The 15,782-nt window shown below is 36.1% G+C and overlaps 1 protein-coding gene across 1 annotated transcript in view; it reads left to right on the top strand.

Annotated features, from left to right (window-relative positions):
* The first annotated feature begins 7,132 nt into the window (after positions 1 to 7,132).
* The window catches only part of LOC120430727 (ATP-dependent RNA helicase DDX42), a 12,462-nt gene continuing 3,812 nt past the window's right edge, over positions 7,133 to 15,782 (top strand). The window contains exons 1-4 of the mRNA XM_052709086.1: positions 7,133 to 7,618; positions 7,680 to 7,761; positions 7,871 to 8,058; positions 8,117 to 9,004. Of these exons, the coding sequence (XP_052565046.1) occupies positions 7,293 to 7,618; positions 7,680 to 7,761; positions 7,871 to 8,058; positions 8,117 to 9,004 (1,484 nt within the window). The 5' untranslated portion in view covers positions 7,133 to 7,292. The remainder of the gene's footprint in view (positions 7,619 to 7,679; positions 7,762 to 7,870; positions 8,059 to 8,116; positions 9,005 to 15,782) is intronic.

Below are 15,782 nucleotides of genomic sequence, written 5' to 3'. Positions count from 1 at the left end.
TTTTTATTTTTTTATTCCGAAATTGCCTGTTTTGTATGAAAATGGGTTGAAAATACAGCACTAAGTGAAATTTGAAAAAAAAAACAGATTTTTAACAACATTTTTTTCCTGTTTTGCTTTTTCGAAATATAATATTATTAAATTTGCAAAAAAATGTTTTCGGTGAGATTTAAACCTTAAAATGGCTGTAATTCGAAAATGGTGAACTTTAGCATAAAACAAACGTCAAGAAAAGGGTCATAAAAAGATTTCGGCCACATTTAGGTGTTGCTCACAATAAAGTAAACCAAAGAGAAAAATAATTTATTTTTTGCCAGAAAAATTTAAAAAAGAAATACAAGAATCACAAAATTAACTGAAAATTGAAAAAAAAAACAAAAGTTGCTTGAATAAATAAAACAATGAAGTGATCTGGTTTTGTGTTTGCTAAGATATCGGTTTAAAAAGTGGCATTGGGATACTGTAACATTTTGAGTTATAATATTGACTTAGGAATCGTTAGGATCGCAGAACTTGAATTTCACCTCCAAAATAAAATATAAGATTTTTTTAAAGATTCGATCTTTTTTGAAGTAATCAGGGTTTCGGCGGATTATCGAGTTTGAACATGATTCATTAAATTTAAAGTTTTTTTTATTTTAAAATATTTAAATTTTTGTTTTTTTATTAACATTTTCGAGGATGACAACTTAAATCCCATTTTAGAATTCCCGACTTTTTCAGAACCTCAATCTTACTAGCCATTTCTTATCTAAAGAATGATTTCAAACTAAACCTTTTTTTTTTTTTTTGAACAAAATTTAGGAATGAATAAAAAAACAAATAATTATAAATTTTGTTGCAAATTACTTAACCTAAGAATAAAAATTCTAAAAAGTAACTCAAAAATGGAAACACACCTTATTTTCACTCAGAGAGAACAATCAGTCAAAAATAACCAAAAGCTTGACAGTACAACTTCATTGCGTATTTTTTAAATTGTCAAACATTAAGTTTTTGACACTAACTCGATATAAAAAAGGAGATTTCAAAAAGATAAAGATAGCCTTAATTTAAATTTTATTATTTTTTTATATTTTTTTTATCAAAAAACGCTTTAAACATTATTGTTTAGTATTTCAGTTATTAAAGATTTTCAAAATAACTTGAAATTCGTTTAAAAAATGGTATTCCATGATCTTTTTTCTAATTTTGTAAATTTTGGTATTTGATTTTTTGAATCAATGCTGATCAACTTTTTAAAATGAAAAATCCAGGGAATTTTATGCAAAATGTTTCACAAATTCGTTAAACATATTTGTAATAATTAAACCAAAATTTCTTAATTTTATTTTTTGCAGTTCAATTTCCATTCTAAAATTTTCAATTTTTTTTTATTCAGAACTATTGTTAGATATTTCAGTTTTCCGACAACTGAAAATCGAGCCTTATTTACTACTAATCTACTAATTTACTCATACTAACAGATAGGAGTGTAGCCAGAATTTTGGTTCGGGGGGGGGGGGGGCTGGACGAAGAAATTTTCTTCTTCTTTTCTTCTTCTTCCCTCTCTCCCATATGTCGTCCAAAAATTCCAGGGGGGCTTCAGCCCGAAGCCCAGCATTTGAGCATGAGATTTCTACTCGAAACTAGGTGTCCGAAGGCTTGATTGTTGAGGCAATTGCAAACCTCTTTTTACACCTTAGCTTCCACCCACCCCGGGATTGACCGGGAACTGACGACCTTTGGGTGGTGAGTCCAACTGCCTATCAGCGATTCCACCGAGGCAGGACCCAGGGAGACGCCTCCTACACCTGGACCGAGGTAACGACCTAACCCACTAGGTTAGACCGGGACCAACATTTACTTCCCTGTCCGACGGAAGGCGTGATCAGACAAAGCCATAAATTAAAAAAACGAATTGAGCGAAATTAATTTGAAAATGGAACAAAATATTACAAAATTAATCAAGAGTTAGAAAACGATTTTCAAACATGCTTGCTTGGGATTCCCGACTTTTGTCAAAAAATCACAAAGTCCCGACTATTTCCCAATTTTTCGCGAATTTTGACGAATTCCCGACTTTTCTGATTTCCCGTCTGGAGTGCCCACCCTGATTTGATTCTATGACAATTTCCGGAATTCCATTTCCCGGAATGGACGTTTTCCGGAATGGACAGTATCCGGAATGGACGTTATCCGGAATGAAATTTCCCGGAATGGACGTTTCCCGGAATGGACATTTCCCGAATTTTTTTTTTATATTACCTGATATGAGAATGAATGGAATCTTGCCTACTCACTTACTTGTGGTTAAGAATTACTTAGTTTGTACTCCGTTGGTTTTGACAACAATATGAATATAAATACATGAATGATAAAAAGAAAGTGAAATGTTCGGACATGAACAATAGAAGCAAGTGTTGACTATTGAAACAATACTTTATCAACCACCACGAGATGTAACAATGTAGATCGATAGATATTAGATGTTTTTTACATTCTTTCAATTCTTTCATTTTTTTCCTTTCTTTTGTTAATCATTTGACTTATGTGACTAAATTCTACCATATTTTACTATAAAGCAGAATGATTATTTTCAAAGAAGGGAAAACCTCAAGAAAATAAAAAGCTTTTCAGAAAATCAATGTGTAATGTGTCCAGTAGGGTGGTCCAAATCCGGACTTTTTTGGGGCTACCCCCTGAAATCAAAGATTGACCCATCACTAGGCTAAATTCCAAATTTGAGCTCATTCTGACCACGGGAACCCCTCCCTCCAATCGCTTAAAGTTTGTATGGGAAAAATCGTCAAAATGTATGGAGAAAAGCAACTGTTTTACTTTTTTACCTGTGGAAGGCGCCATAGTTATCCGATTCTTACCATTTCTCAAATGTAGAACCCTCATTAAATTTAGAACAACTTTCCTGAAGACACCATATTTTTAGGATTTTTTCCCGCGAAGTTATTAGCGCTTAAAACTGACCATTTTTGCGCGGCTAGCTGTAAGGGGCTACCTAACAACGATGTTTAATTACAATTCGTACACGCACGTGCTCTCTCTCAGGTTCAAACTCTCTCACGAGCTTGCTCGCCTGCCTGCCTGCCTGTTTACCTACAAGCGCGCGCTGTTTATCTGCTTGGACTTTTGTCGTCGTCGTCGTTTTCGTTTGCTATCCGCTGCGCTGCGTTCCTGGCATGTTTTTTTTATAGTTTTCAACTAAAATAACAGGATATATTTAGCATATAAATTCTTAGATCACGTCAATTTTTTTTAAAGTGCACTGAAAAAAAAATTTGAATAAAAGGCAGCTTAGGCTTTGGCTTAGGCTCATTTAAAAGATTAAAGCAAATGAACAGAGTTTGTTCGTTTTCCAAGCATTACAAGCAGTTGTTCGTATATGCTCATTAGAGTTATTTAAAAAAAATCTTCAGGTAATACAAATTTTGTTTTTTTACTCTAAATATCATCCAACCAACTGCTTGTCCATTCGAAGGCAATTTGATTCCAGATATAAAAATAGCTAACTCAATAATCTCTATTTTTGAGGCTTTTCTTTTAGACATCGTTGCACTTTTTCGATGTTTCGGAATCTGACATAAACTTCTAATAATCGTCAAAAGCAAAATATACCGCAATTTGTTGTAAGGAAGATTGTTATATTTTCGGCAGATTAAAATATTTTGTATGGAATGAAAAATAGTCGTGATCATAGGGCTACGAAAAAACTTCAAATATTTTCTTTTTAAGCTTGTTTGATAGTATACAAAAGTGGAAAAAACAGTTCCCATAATCGATGAATTGTCTAAGTGTATTGTTCTTTCTGAAATGTATACTTGACTAAGTTAAAAATAGTCTTTTATTTTTTCTAGAATAGTTAAAAACCCAGTCTTGAGTTTGATATGGTTCCATTTAAAAAAAAACTAGAAATAAATTTAAATTACAATATCCCTATTTAAAAATTTACTCAATAATAACAGATGACAATTCATGGAGGAACTAATTTATCGAAATTTGTATTCTCTCACACACGCTCTGATAATATGATATCTATTGTTTATCACATATTACATTTAATTTTATATCTCGAAATAAATATCGAATTATATCCTGAAAATTATAATAAACATGCCAGGAACGCAGCGCAGCGGAACGAAAACGATGACGACGACAAAAGTCCAAGCAGAGAAACAGCGCGCGCGCTTGTAGGCAAACAGGCAGGCAGGCAGGCAGGCGAGCAAGCTCGTGAGAGAGTTTGAACCTGAGAGAGAGCACGTGCCTGTACGAATTGTAATTAAACATCGTTGTTAGTTAGCCCCTTACAGCTAGCCGCGCAAAAATGGTCAGTTTTAAGCGCTAATAACTTCGCGGAAAAAAATCCTAAAAATATGGTGTCCTCGGGAAAGTTGTTCTAAATTTAATGAAGGTTCTACATTTGAGAAATGGTAAGAATCGGATAACTATGGCGCCTTCCACAGGTAAAAAAGTAAAACAGTTGCTTTTCTCCATACATTTTGACGATTTTTCCCATACAAACTTTAAGCGATTGGAGGGAGGGGTTCCCGTGGTCAGAATGAGCTCAAATTTGGAATTTAGCCTAGTGATGGGTCAATCTTTGAATTCAGGGGGTAGCCCCAAAAAAGTCCGGATTTGGACCACCCTAGTGTCCAGTCAAGAAAATAAATAGCTTGAGTGTATTTTTAAAGAATGAAAAACCTCAAGGAAAAATACATTATACATTGATTTTCTGAAAAGCTTTTTTTTATCTTGAGATTTTCCCTTCTTTAAAATTACACGTTCTTTCATCAAAGTAATGGGATTCTATGTAAGATTTATCCCTTCTTTTGTTAATTCTACTAAATTTCAACTAGTTTTTGTTAAGGAACTCTGCACTATAAAGAAGAATGTGTTTTTTTAAAGAAGGGAAATTCTCTAGAAAAAAAAGCTTTCAGAAAATCAATGCATAATGTATATTTTCTTGAGGTTTTCCCTTCTTTAAAAATACACGATCTTTAATCGATGTGATGGAATTTCGTGTAAGGAATTTCCCTTCTTGTGTTAATCGGTTGACTTTTGTGACTAAATTCTACCAAATTTTATTATAAAGCAGAATGTTTATTTTCAAAGAAGAAAAATGAAAAGATTTTCAGAAAATCATAAGCATAGGTGCCCAAAACCTGTTTTTCAACATTTTGCGTCTGCCTCGGGATTCGAACCGGTGACCTCTCGATTGTGAGTCCAGTGCGCGGTCCGTTTGATTCACACAGGCAGACATGAAAAGCTTTTCAGAAAATCAATGTATAATGTATATTTTCGTGAGGTTTTCCCTTCTTTAAAAATACACGATGTGATGGATTTCGTGTAAGAGATTTCCCTTCTTGTGTAAATCAGGTCACTATTGTGACCAAATTCTACCAAATTTTACTATAAAGCAGGGTGATTATTTTCAAAGAAGGGAAAACCCCAAGAAAATTTATAGCTTGAGTGTATTTTTAAAGAATGAAAAACCTCAAGGAAGTACACATTAAAAATTGATTTTCTGAAAAGCTGTTTATTTACTAGAGGTTTTCCCTTCTTTGAAAATAAACATTCTGCTTTATAATAAAATTTGGTAGAATTTAGTCACAAAAGTCAACTGAATAACACAAGAAGGGAAATCCCTTACACGAAATTCCATCACATCGATTAAAGATCGTGTATTTTTAAAGAAGGGAAAACCTCAAGAAAATATACATTATGCATTGATTTTCTGAAAGCTTTTTTTTTTCTAGAGGATTTCCCTTCTTTAAAAAAAACACATTCTTCTTTATAGTGCAGAGTTCCTTAACAAAAACTAGTTGAAATTTAGTAGAATTAACAAAAGAAGGGATAAATCTTACATAAAATCCCATTACTTTGATGAAAGAACGTGTATTTTTAAAGACCACGCAGAAAAATAAGGCATATTTGAATCAACAAAACGTTTTGTTGATTTAAAAATCATGATTTTTGTTGACTCAACGCTAAACGTCAAAGCAGCTTTTTCCAAACAACAAAAGAATTTTGTTGAATTGAGAAAATCAAGGTTTGTTTCAACGCAAAATCGGCGTTGATTATATTCAACAAAAATTTTGTTGATTCAAACCTCGTACAGGCTGATTCTACAAAACATTTTTCTGCGTGAAGGGAAAATCTCAAGATAAAAAAAAGCTTTTCAGAAAATCAATGTATAATGTATTTTTCCTTGAGGTTTTTCATTCTTTAAAAATACACTCAAGCTATTTATTTTCTTGACTGGACACATTACACATTGATTTTCTGAAAAGCTTTTTATTTTCTTGAGGTTTTCCCTTCTTTGAAAATAATCATTCTGCTTTATAGTAAAATATGGTAGAATTTAGTCACATAAGTCAAATGATTAACAAAAGAAAGGAAAAAAATGAAAGAATTGAAAGAATGTAAAAAACATCTAATATCTATCAATCTACATTGTTACATCTCGTGGTGGTTGATAAAGTATTGTTTCAATAGTCAACACTTGCTTCTATTGTTCATGTCCGAACATTTCACTTTCTTTTTATCATTCATGTATTTATATTCATATTGTTGTCAAAACCAACGGAGTACAAACTAAGTAATTCTTAACCACAAGTAAGTGAGTAGGCAAGATTCCATTCATTCTCATATCAGGTAATATAAAAAAAAAATTCGGGAAATGTCCATTCCGGGAAACGTCCATTCCGGGAAATTTCATTCCGGATAACGTCCATTCCGGATACTGTCCATTCCGGATAACGTCCATTCCGGAAAACGTCCATTCCGGATAATGTCCATTCCGGAAAACGTCCATTCCGGGAAATGGAATTCTGGAAATTGTCATAGAATCCCTGATTTTCAATTCATTTTTTGAATGAATTTTGGGAGTTGGAGTGTTAATAAGGTGAAATTGTATTTTCAAGGAAAAAGCAAAATTTTATTTTTGTTTGACTCAACACACCGTTTAGTGTCATGCCCCTAGAACTAAACTTGATGAATAAAATTTCTGTTTGTCGGAGTTCCTCTGGCAACTCTGCCCGCCCTAAAATCTGTCAAAACTACAAGAAAACTCGCTCTGCCGCCCGTTTCGACCACTCCGCCCGAACCCCCTTTCACCGCGATTTGACGCATCTGCCGCATCTGTCAAAACATGCAGAAAAATTTCTGCAGCCAATCTCAAGCTTGGTTCGCGTTTTATTGATTGATTGGAAAAATTCGCTTAAAATCCGGTGAAAAAACTTTGAGATTAATCGCCCTGTTGTACGCGCTTCTCCCCGGTGGTCGCCGAATTCGCAACCATGAGTGGAAATCGTGGAAACTTTAGCTTTTCCATGCGCCGCCAGGGCCAGCTTTCCGCTTCGTTTCCCAACGCAAGCGGCGGCAGACCTGGCCAGCAACAACAACAGCAGCAGCAGAAAAGTTTCTCCCTGAATGCGGTTCCGCCGCCGAGTTCGCTGTGTGGCCGCGGTGGGTACGCTCCGGCCAAGGGCTTCCAACAGCATCAGCAGCAGCCGGCGAGTGGGGTGTCCAAGCACGGTTACCACACGATGGACGCGATTGCGGCGTACTCCAATCCGGCCTCGCAGTACACGCTGGGCAAGCGTCGGGGAAAAACCGAGGACGAGTGAGTGGCGCGTTGGGGGGGCGGAGATTCGGGTTTGAAATTTAAAATTGTCTTCTTTCAGCTACTTTGAGGACGAGGAAGAGCCGGCTCCGCAGTTGGACTACATTCCGGCGCCGGGATCGCCCTCGGCCAGCGGTTCCCAAGTAAGTGCTTTGCGCCTCCCATTTGTTGTTTGAGAGTCAAGTTTAGGGAGCACACGCTTCTCCTCTTTTTCCCGTGATTCAATCCCAAAAATGAAAAACGGAAATGTAGAGCAATCGAAAGGGCGCCGGAGAAGACGACGACGACGAGGACGATGATGATCCGCTGGACGCGTTCATGGCCGGCATCGAGGCGCAGGTCGAGCGGGAGAAGAAAACCGTTCCGGCTCCGAACGTGGACCCGAAGAAAGGAACGCGCGGCGACATTGACGACGAGGACGATGAGGAGAGTTATTATCGGTAAGATTAATTTCGTTTTTGTTTAATCTTAAGATTACTAAACTTCTCTCGATTCCAGCTACATGGAGGAGAACCCGCACGCCGGCCTCCAGGACGGAGACGGTTCCGACGGCGAGCTGGAGTACGACCAGGACGGCAATCCGATTCCCCCGCCGCGTAAGCGTGACATCGACCCGCTTCCAGTGATTTACCACTCCGAGATTGAGTACGAAAAGTTCGAGAAGAACTTTTACATCCCCCACGAGGACATTATCGCGCTGGCCAGCAGCCAAACCCAGGAGCTGCGCCACAAGCTGGGCATCAAGGTCAGCGGACCTTCCCCGCCCGCCCCCGTAACCAGCTTCGCCCACTTTGGCTTCGACGAGTCGCTCATGAAGGCGATCCGCAAATCCGAATACACTCAACCTACCCCGATCCAAGCCCAGGGCGTCCCAACCGCCCTCTCCGGCCGTGACATCATCGGAATCGCCAAAACCGGCAGCGGTAAAACGGCCGCCTTCCTCTGGCCCATGCTCGTGCACATCATGGACCAGAAGAACCTCGGACCCGGCGACGGCCCCATCGGCCTCATTCTCGCCCCCACCCGTGAGCTGTCTCTCCAAATCTACCAAGAAGCGAAAAAATTCGGCAAAGTGTACAACATCAGCGTGTGTTGCTGCTACGGCGGCGGCTCAAAATGGGAGCAGAGCAAGGCCCTCGAACAGGGCGCGGAAATTGTGGTGGCCACTCCCGGCCGGATGATCGATATGATCAAGATGAAGGCGACCAATCTGAGACGCGTGACCTATCTGGTCCTCGACGAAGCGGACAAGATGTTCAACATGGGTTTTGAGCCGCAGGTGCGCTCGATCTGTAACCACGTCCGGCCGGATCGGCAGACGTTGCTGTTCAGTGCGACGTTCAAGAAGCGGATCGAGAGGCTGGCGCGGGATGTGCTGACGGATCCGTGAGTAGAATAACATATTTGTCAAACTAGAGTTAAGAAAATTTGAAAAAAAAATTGCAAACTATCAATTTTAACAATTTTTCAAACTTATTGTTCAAACATTGATCAAAAATGGCTTTTCTACAAAAAGTGCTTATTGCTCCAAAAATTTATTAAAAAAAAAATAAAATTAAATAATTTTCAGAAAAAAAATCTAAAGCATTTAAATTGCTAAATTCCTCAAGTTTTTAAGGCCGGTGTTTTTGCCATCATCTTAACTTATAGATAATCAGGTTATTTTGATCATTTTTTGAGTCATATTCTAGGTTGAGTTTTTGAATTACAAAGAATAAGGGTTGCCACTCAAGTCGGGAAATCGGGAAAAAGTCGCCAAAATCCGTCAAAAATCGGGAAAAGTCGGGAATTAGTGATTTTTTATCAAAAAGTCGGGAAAAGTCTGGAATCCCAAGCATACCTGTTTGAAAATTATTTGTTAAATCTTTGAATAATTCTCTAATATTATTGTACAACTTTTTTTTAACTTCACTCAATTCGACTTAAGCAACTCCTTTTAATTTAAGAATAGGAAAATAAATGTTGGATGAATTTGACACAGATTTGCATAATATTTTTCAATGAATCAAGGGATTTTTATTTACTTTTGTTTAGTAAACAAGAGGTAACATCTCACTTAAAAACAACAACAAAGCTGATAAAAAAAACTAATATGAAAATAAAGTTTATTTTTTACGATTGTGGCCAGCGTTAAGTTATGATTCTGAATCATTTTTGTCACATTGTATGAAGTTAAAAAAATACGATGCCAACTTAGGTTTTGCAATGGAAAAACTAAATTCATAATGCTATTTCAAACATTACTTTTTTCCAATTGTTTCCCTTTTTTATAAGTATAGGTAAATTTCCGGAAAACTGAAATATCGAATAAAATCCCATCGTTTTTTTCCGGTCTGAATGGAAATAGAAAAAACTTTTTTACGTTTGAATTATGAAAAATGCATAAATTGCTTATAAAATAAATCCAATGAATTTTGGTTCATGTTATTTATTACAATTACGAATTTGTCTTTTCTTGAAATAAGTGGTAAAAATGGAATTTTATCATTTTTTGTTTTTTTTTTTTTCATATGAAAAAAAAACATATTTAAAAATGAAAAAATAACATATTTAAAAATATACGACTAAATAAATCAACATTAGTGAAGTAGGTTTTTTGCTTGATGTTCCTGCTTTTGTTTATTCTTTTCTCCTATTTATAAAATCGCATATTCATTTATCTAAGCACTAATTCATAGTTGTAAGGAAATCCAAAGCTCTATTTTTTCAACAAATTGAACTCATTGTACATTGCTAACTAAAGAAAAAAAAATTAATTGAATTATTATTATTATTATAGTTTATTATTGACACTTCGAGCCAAACATTTCATTAGGGCACAAAACCAAAATCCGCGATTCGAGAAAATCGCTTGCAAAAAGTGCACAACTTGTTTCAATTCCTATTTAAAAAATAAGCTTGACTGATGGTATTTTTACAAATGATACGATAAAACACATCATTAGTTATCCTCAACTCTGCTTGAATGCTTCTTAATTTATGTTGATTTTCGCAATAAAACTCATAATTTAAAAAAATCTCGTTATTGGGCCCTTTTAACTTTCCAACTGTTGTGCATAATGGGCCCTTTCTTAATGGAATTTCGAAAAGAACTGAAAGGGCACTAAAGCGCTGTCACCCGATTGTTGTTTTGAATGATGGTTATGGGCCCTTTTGTTTAGTTAGAAATATTGAGGAATCCAGCGGAAATTTTGATAATTTGTGAAGTTTTGTGATCGAATGGTGTAGATAAGGTATGTGAAACATAAAAATTCTTTAAAAGTGTACTGAACAGCAGCCGCGGGACCGTAACAAATACTGTATTTCGACGAAGTTTTTTTCTGCAGAAATCCTTGGTGAAACTTAAATCAAACTTTGTTTTGAAGTGAATTGGTGTTAAGAATGTATGAAAAGTTCACTTTATAATATAGAAAGTTCCTCAACTACGAAAAACTAACGAAATAGAAAAGGGCACAATTGAACTTTTTTTCTGGTTTGGAGTGAACATTGTTATGTGCCCTTTTGAGTTTTTGATTTTTTAAATCCAGGTTTTTAAGCGAAGATGGCGTTCGAATTGTGAACGTCCGAAATGTCAAAATCGCTCAGTAGCACCAACATTAGAAAAAGGATGAGGCTGTCATGCTATGGCACACTTTTTTCGTAATGTTGGTATCACTGCGTGACTTTGACATTTCGGGCGTTCACAATTCGAACGCCATCTTCGCTTAAAAATCTGGATAGGAAATTGTTTGCTATCAATCTGAATCTTGGAGTGCATGTAGAGAGTGTACTACTGAATGGAATAGTGGAACAATACCGAATGTTTACGTTTTGGTTTTGTGCCCTAATGAAATGTTTGGCTCGACTTTACCATAATTTGGCATTCGTGTCAAGTATTGAATTGAATTGAAAAAATCAACATTGATTCAAAAAATTAGATATCAAAATTAACAAAATTATAAAAGGAACCTGGTGGATGATTTTTTTAAACAAATTACCTAATATTTTGAGTTTGATAGAATTATTAACAGTAATCATGTGTCCCTGGGCTTTGTCATAATCAGTATCATAGGTTTGATGCTTGTTTGGCAAGGAGTATGATTTGATCCGATGTGGAATTAAAATCGAAGTGTCCAGTATATTGCTGAAGCTTCCATTTTTACACATGAGCAATTCTCTAGCAAAACCGGAAATGGATTTTATTTGTATTTTTTTATGTAGCTCAAACTTTGTGGGGGCCTTCCCTATGACCAAATAAGCTATTTTGCGTCATCATTGCGATCAATTTGGTGTCTTCGGCAAAGTTGTCGGTATTGTTGAGGACTGTTTATGCACCGGCCACGGTTGGCCAGTGTTTCGGAGTGGACTGTATTTAGGGGGGTCGGAAAGGGGGTCCAAAGGAAAGGCACCGGAAGTTCTGTTTACTACTCTTCTCTATTTACACTTCCTTCTTCCTCTTCTTCTTTCTCCGCTCTTCCTTCCTTCACTTCTGCTGCTGCACGTCGCGTCCGGCACGTCCGACGGTTGGATGTCTTGTCTGAGCGCGCTCCACGCGAGCTTGTTGTTGGGCTGTTTGAGCGGCAAACTTGTTGTTGTTGACGTCGTCGATGACAGCTCAGCCGTTGCGCAGGGGCGTAGTCATTCTCGACGTACGGGTGGGGGCAAACCTTGGGGCAAACACTATTCGGTCCCGAACAAGGACTTTTGAGAGAAAAAAAAAATAGGTACAGCAGGCCAAGGATTGATACCTAAGAGCATGCAATGGCACTGACCTTGTTGCGTGCTCTTCGGTTGACGTCCACGTAAGGAACATCCTGGAAGGAGCGTAACTAACTACATCCGTAGTTCTGTTAGATCATCCGAATTATCTTGATCAGAACAGTATAGCTCTGGTTCCTTGCGAGTGTCCTATTTTCTTACCTCCACGTTGGCTTGGTTTTCATGATGACCTAGCTGGTGGCCTGTGGAAACGGATCGTAAACCTTTGACCACCGCGGGTCAGAGTTGAGACGGCTAAAAGAAAGGGGCGCAACAATGTGGGAAAGGGAAGTAATTTGTGATTGTAGACGGTATTGTTTTGATTCGCAGTATGTTGAGTCAACTGCTGTGGATGTACCTGAAACATCGCACAACGGGGTTTCTCTTCTCTTCATTCTCAGCTACCACCTATCTCCTATTTTTATTTTGCTCTTCTGATTCCCAATGCTTCACTGATTCTTCTATTTAATATCCAACATTTGATTTTAATTTTACTAACTTTTGATTCTCTTATCTCTCAAAGATTTTCCACTCTTTTCTATCAATTGATACTGCTGTAACAAACTTTGTTTTGTTTTTTTTCCTTAAAAATATACTTTTCCTTAATGTACTAGTAATATCAAGTCTATTTATCATTCGCCTAATCTTTTTTGATTTTATTGCGAATTTATTTATTTGAATAATTCTTTATCTGTCCTATAAATTATCATTACTATAATCTAAGCTAGTTTTGTATCTCTATTTATTAACTATTGTCTAATTTTACATCTAATACATCTAGCATCTCATTTTTATTCTTCAAAATACGCTAATCATTCTCTTACTATTGATTCTTGATTTTTATAAAATAAATTCTCTTTTACTGTCTATTGTATGCAATCTTCACCTTTTTTTTTCAAACAAGTGAGGTTTGAGCCCTTACTCAATTTATGGAATGGTTAAAGGATTAACACAAATATTACTATTGTATTTTTGGTAAACTTTTATAACATGCTTAGGACCAAAAATTGTAACAAAACACCGCGACAAAAGAAATAGCAACAGATAAACAGACTCAACAATAGGGAAGATTTCAAGAGAAAACAATACACAGTAAATAACAATAAGTTTTTGAATTCAAACTAAAAATAAAACAGTTTTTGCTTTAATGAAAGTCGATAGGCACACTATAAATGGTTAGGCACTTATACTTACATCAAACCCTACGTAATGTACCACCCCCGGCCGAGTTAAAATGCGTAACCGGAAAAGAAGGTGTGCATGCCTGGCACGAACACTCAAAGCGTGTTCTAGCGTGCTGCTCGTACTGACTCAGAGCAAGGGTGAGATGTAGGTGTAAGGGCAGTGCGTGTTCGTCGGGAACCTAGTGCATAAGATCGGTCAAGGCCCGTTCTTACACTGAAAATTGCGAATTGCGAATTGCGAAAAAAAAATAGGTACACGGAAAGAAAAATTTGGCGAGTTTTTAATTAACTTTTTTTTTACAAAAACTCAATTTCCCAAAATACGTATTTTTTATTTTCGAGATTTTTTGATATGTTTTAGGGGACAAAAATCCGCAACTTTAGAGCCATAGAAAGACATGGTCAAAAAATCTGCCGCCAAGCTATGAATTTTTGAAAAAAATAGTGATTTTTGGAAAAAATCGAAGTTTCATGCAAAAACAAGTTTGACATTATTTTTTAATGCAAAATTGAATTTGCAATCGAAAAGTACTTTGCAGATTTTTTGATAAAGGGCTCCGTTTTCAAGATATAGCCACCGAAAGTTTGATTTTAGCGAAATATTTGCAGTTTTTCAATTTTTAAAAATAGTGACAATTTCTAAAAATATTTTTTTTAAAGTTCAGAAAAATAGCTATAAAATTGTCTAAGAGACATTGAAGATTGGACGCGTAGTAATATTCAATGTTTGGCCCTTTTAAACTGAACTGAATTCTGAAATTGTTTAGTATCTGATTTTTTAAATTTAAGTATTTTGAATAATTTGAAATTTCGGAATTTAAAAGTTTCTCATTTTAGAGTTTTTGATTTTTTTAATTTTCAAAAATTTACGTTGTGAATTTTTAAAGCTTACAAAATATTTTCCAATTAATACACTTCTGATTTTTTTGCCAGATTTCAGTGTTTATTGTTATTTTAAAGTGGCCAGCCCTACTGCGATGTGTTTACCGAAGTGGGGACTCTGAGAACAGATCACATTTCACAAAATCTATAGAGGAGGAAAGATACGTGGACATACCGTACCAAACGCTCCAGCTTACAGTTTGTTTGTGCTATGTAGATTTTGTTTAGTGTTGAATATAGTGTTGGTGTATAATCAATTAAATATAATAATGTTATCCAAATAATAATAATCATTCAATAACATCCCTCCTTGGGCATGAGTAAGGACCTCGACGCCGTTAGCAATGTTGGCTTTAAAATAAAATTTCGTGATAATATCACTTCCCCCCAGCCAACATTTTTGCCATGCGAAGCGGGCCTCGACGCTGTGTCTAGGTTTAATTCCTAGCTAGGAGCCATCAGTGTCTTAAGAGGTGGTCCCAAGGCCGAGTAGGAGTTCATGAAGCAAATTAGTCGTCTCCCACCCCTTTTAAATTGAAAAATGAACTCTGAAACCAGCGCTTACTCACAACAGAAACAGAGGCCTCTTCTAGGCATTGTAGGATAGAATAGATTTTTAAATTTATTTAAAAAAATGTTACATTCATAAATTTGAAACTTCCATTTCAGTAATAATACAAAGCATTTTGATATGTCAAAATTTCCAGAGTCTCGGTCAATCAATCGGATCTACTGGAGCCTTGACGATCAAATGAAGCCTAACATTTCAAAGGACACATGGGTTTTATGAACAGGAGTGTGTCTCCTTCACTCAAATGACAGTTTACATAAGGTATGATAGAGATGCACTCTTGTTTGCAAGGCTTTATGCCCTAATGAAATGAAAGGCATGAAATAGTCGTCTTAATGACGAGTGATCAACTTATGAACTGTTCATTTATGTTTATTGGTTTTTGAAAGCGGCAAGACTGGTTTAAAAACAAGGTCCTTTACCTTACTTGGCGTTGTAATAAAATATTCGGTGATTTAAGATTAAATTTACTTTTAGACAGTTTAGTTTAGGTTGTTGATCAAAGTTAGTTTTCTGTAGATGATAATTGGACTTAAATGATTAGTTGATTTGGTCGAAGTGTAATATTTCATTGGCAGATCTGTTTCTAGTTGTAATGTACGACAAGACTACTGACGGACGCGACAGGACGGAGCCCAAAAAAAGGCCTTAAGATTATATTCCCTTGACAAGTTAGTTTTCATCTTTTGTTTTCTAGTATTTTTTTATTTTCTTTAAATTTGGAATACATCGTAGGTTTCTTTTTTATAGATCTCCAATTACGTACATTTTCTTATTTAATTAACTAATG

Source organism: Culex pipiens, chromosome 2 (genome assembly GCF_016801865.2).
Source record: "Culex pipiens pallens isolate TS chromosome 2, TS_CPP_V2, whole genome shotgun sequence".
NCBI classification, from domain to species: Eukaryota; Metazoa; Arthropoda; class Insecta; order Diptera; family Culicidae; genus Culex; species Culex pipiens.
Note: the sequence above shows the minus strand (reverse complement) of the source record. Positions and strands in the feature narration are given on the sequence as shown.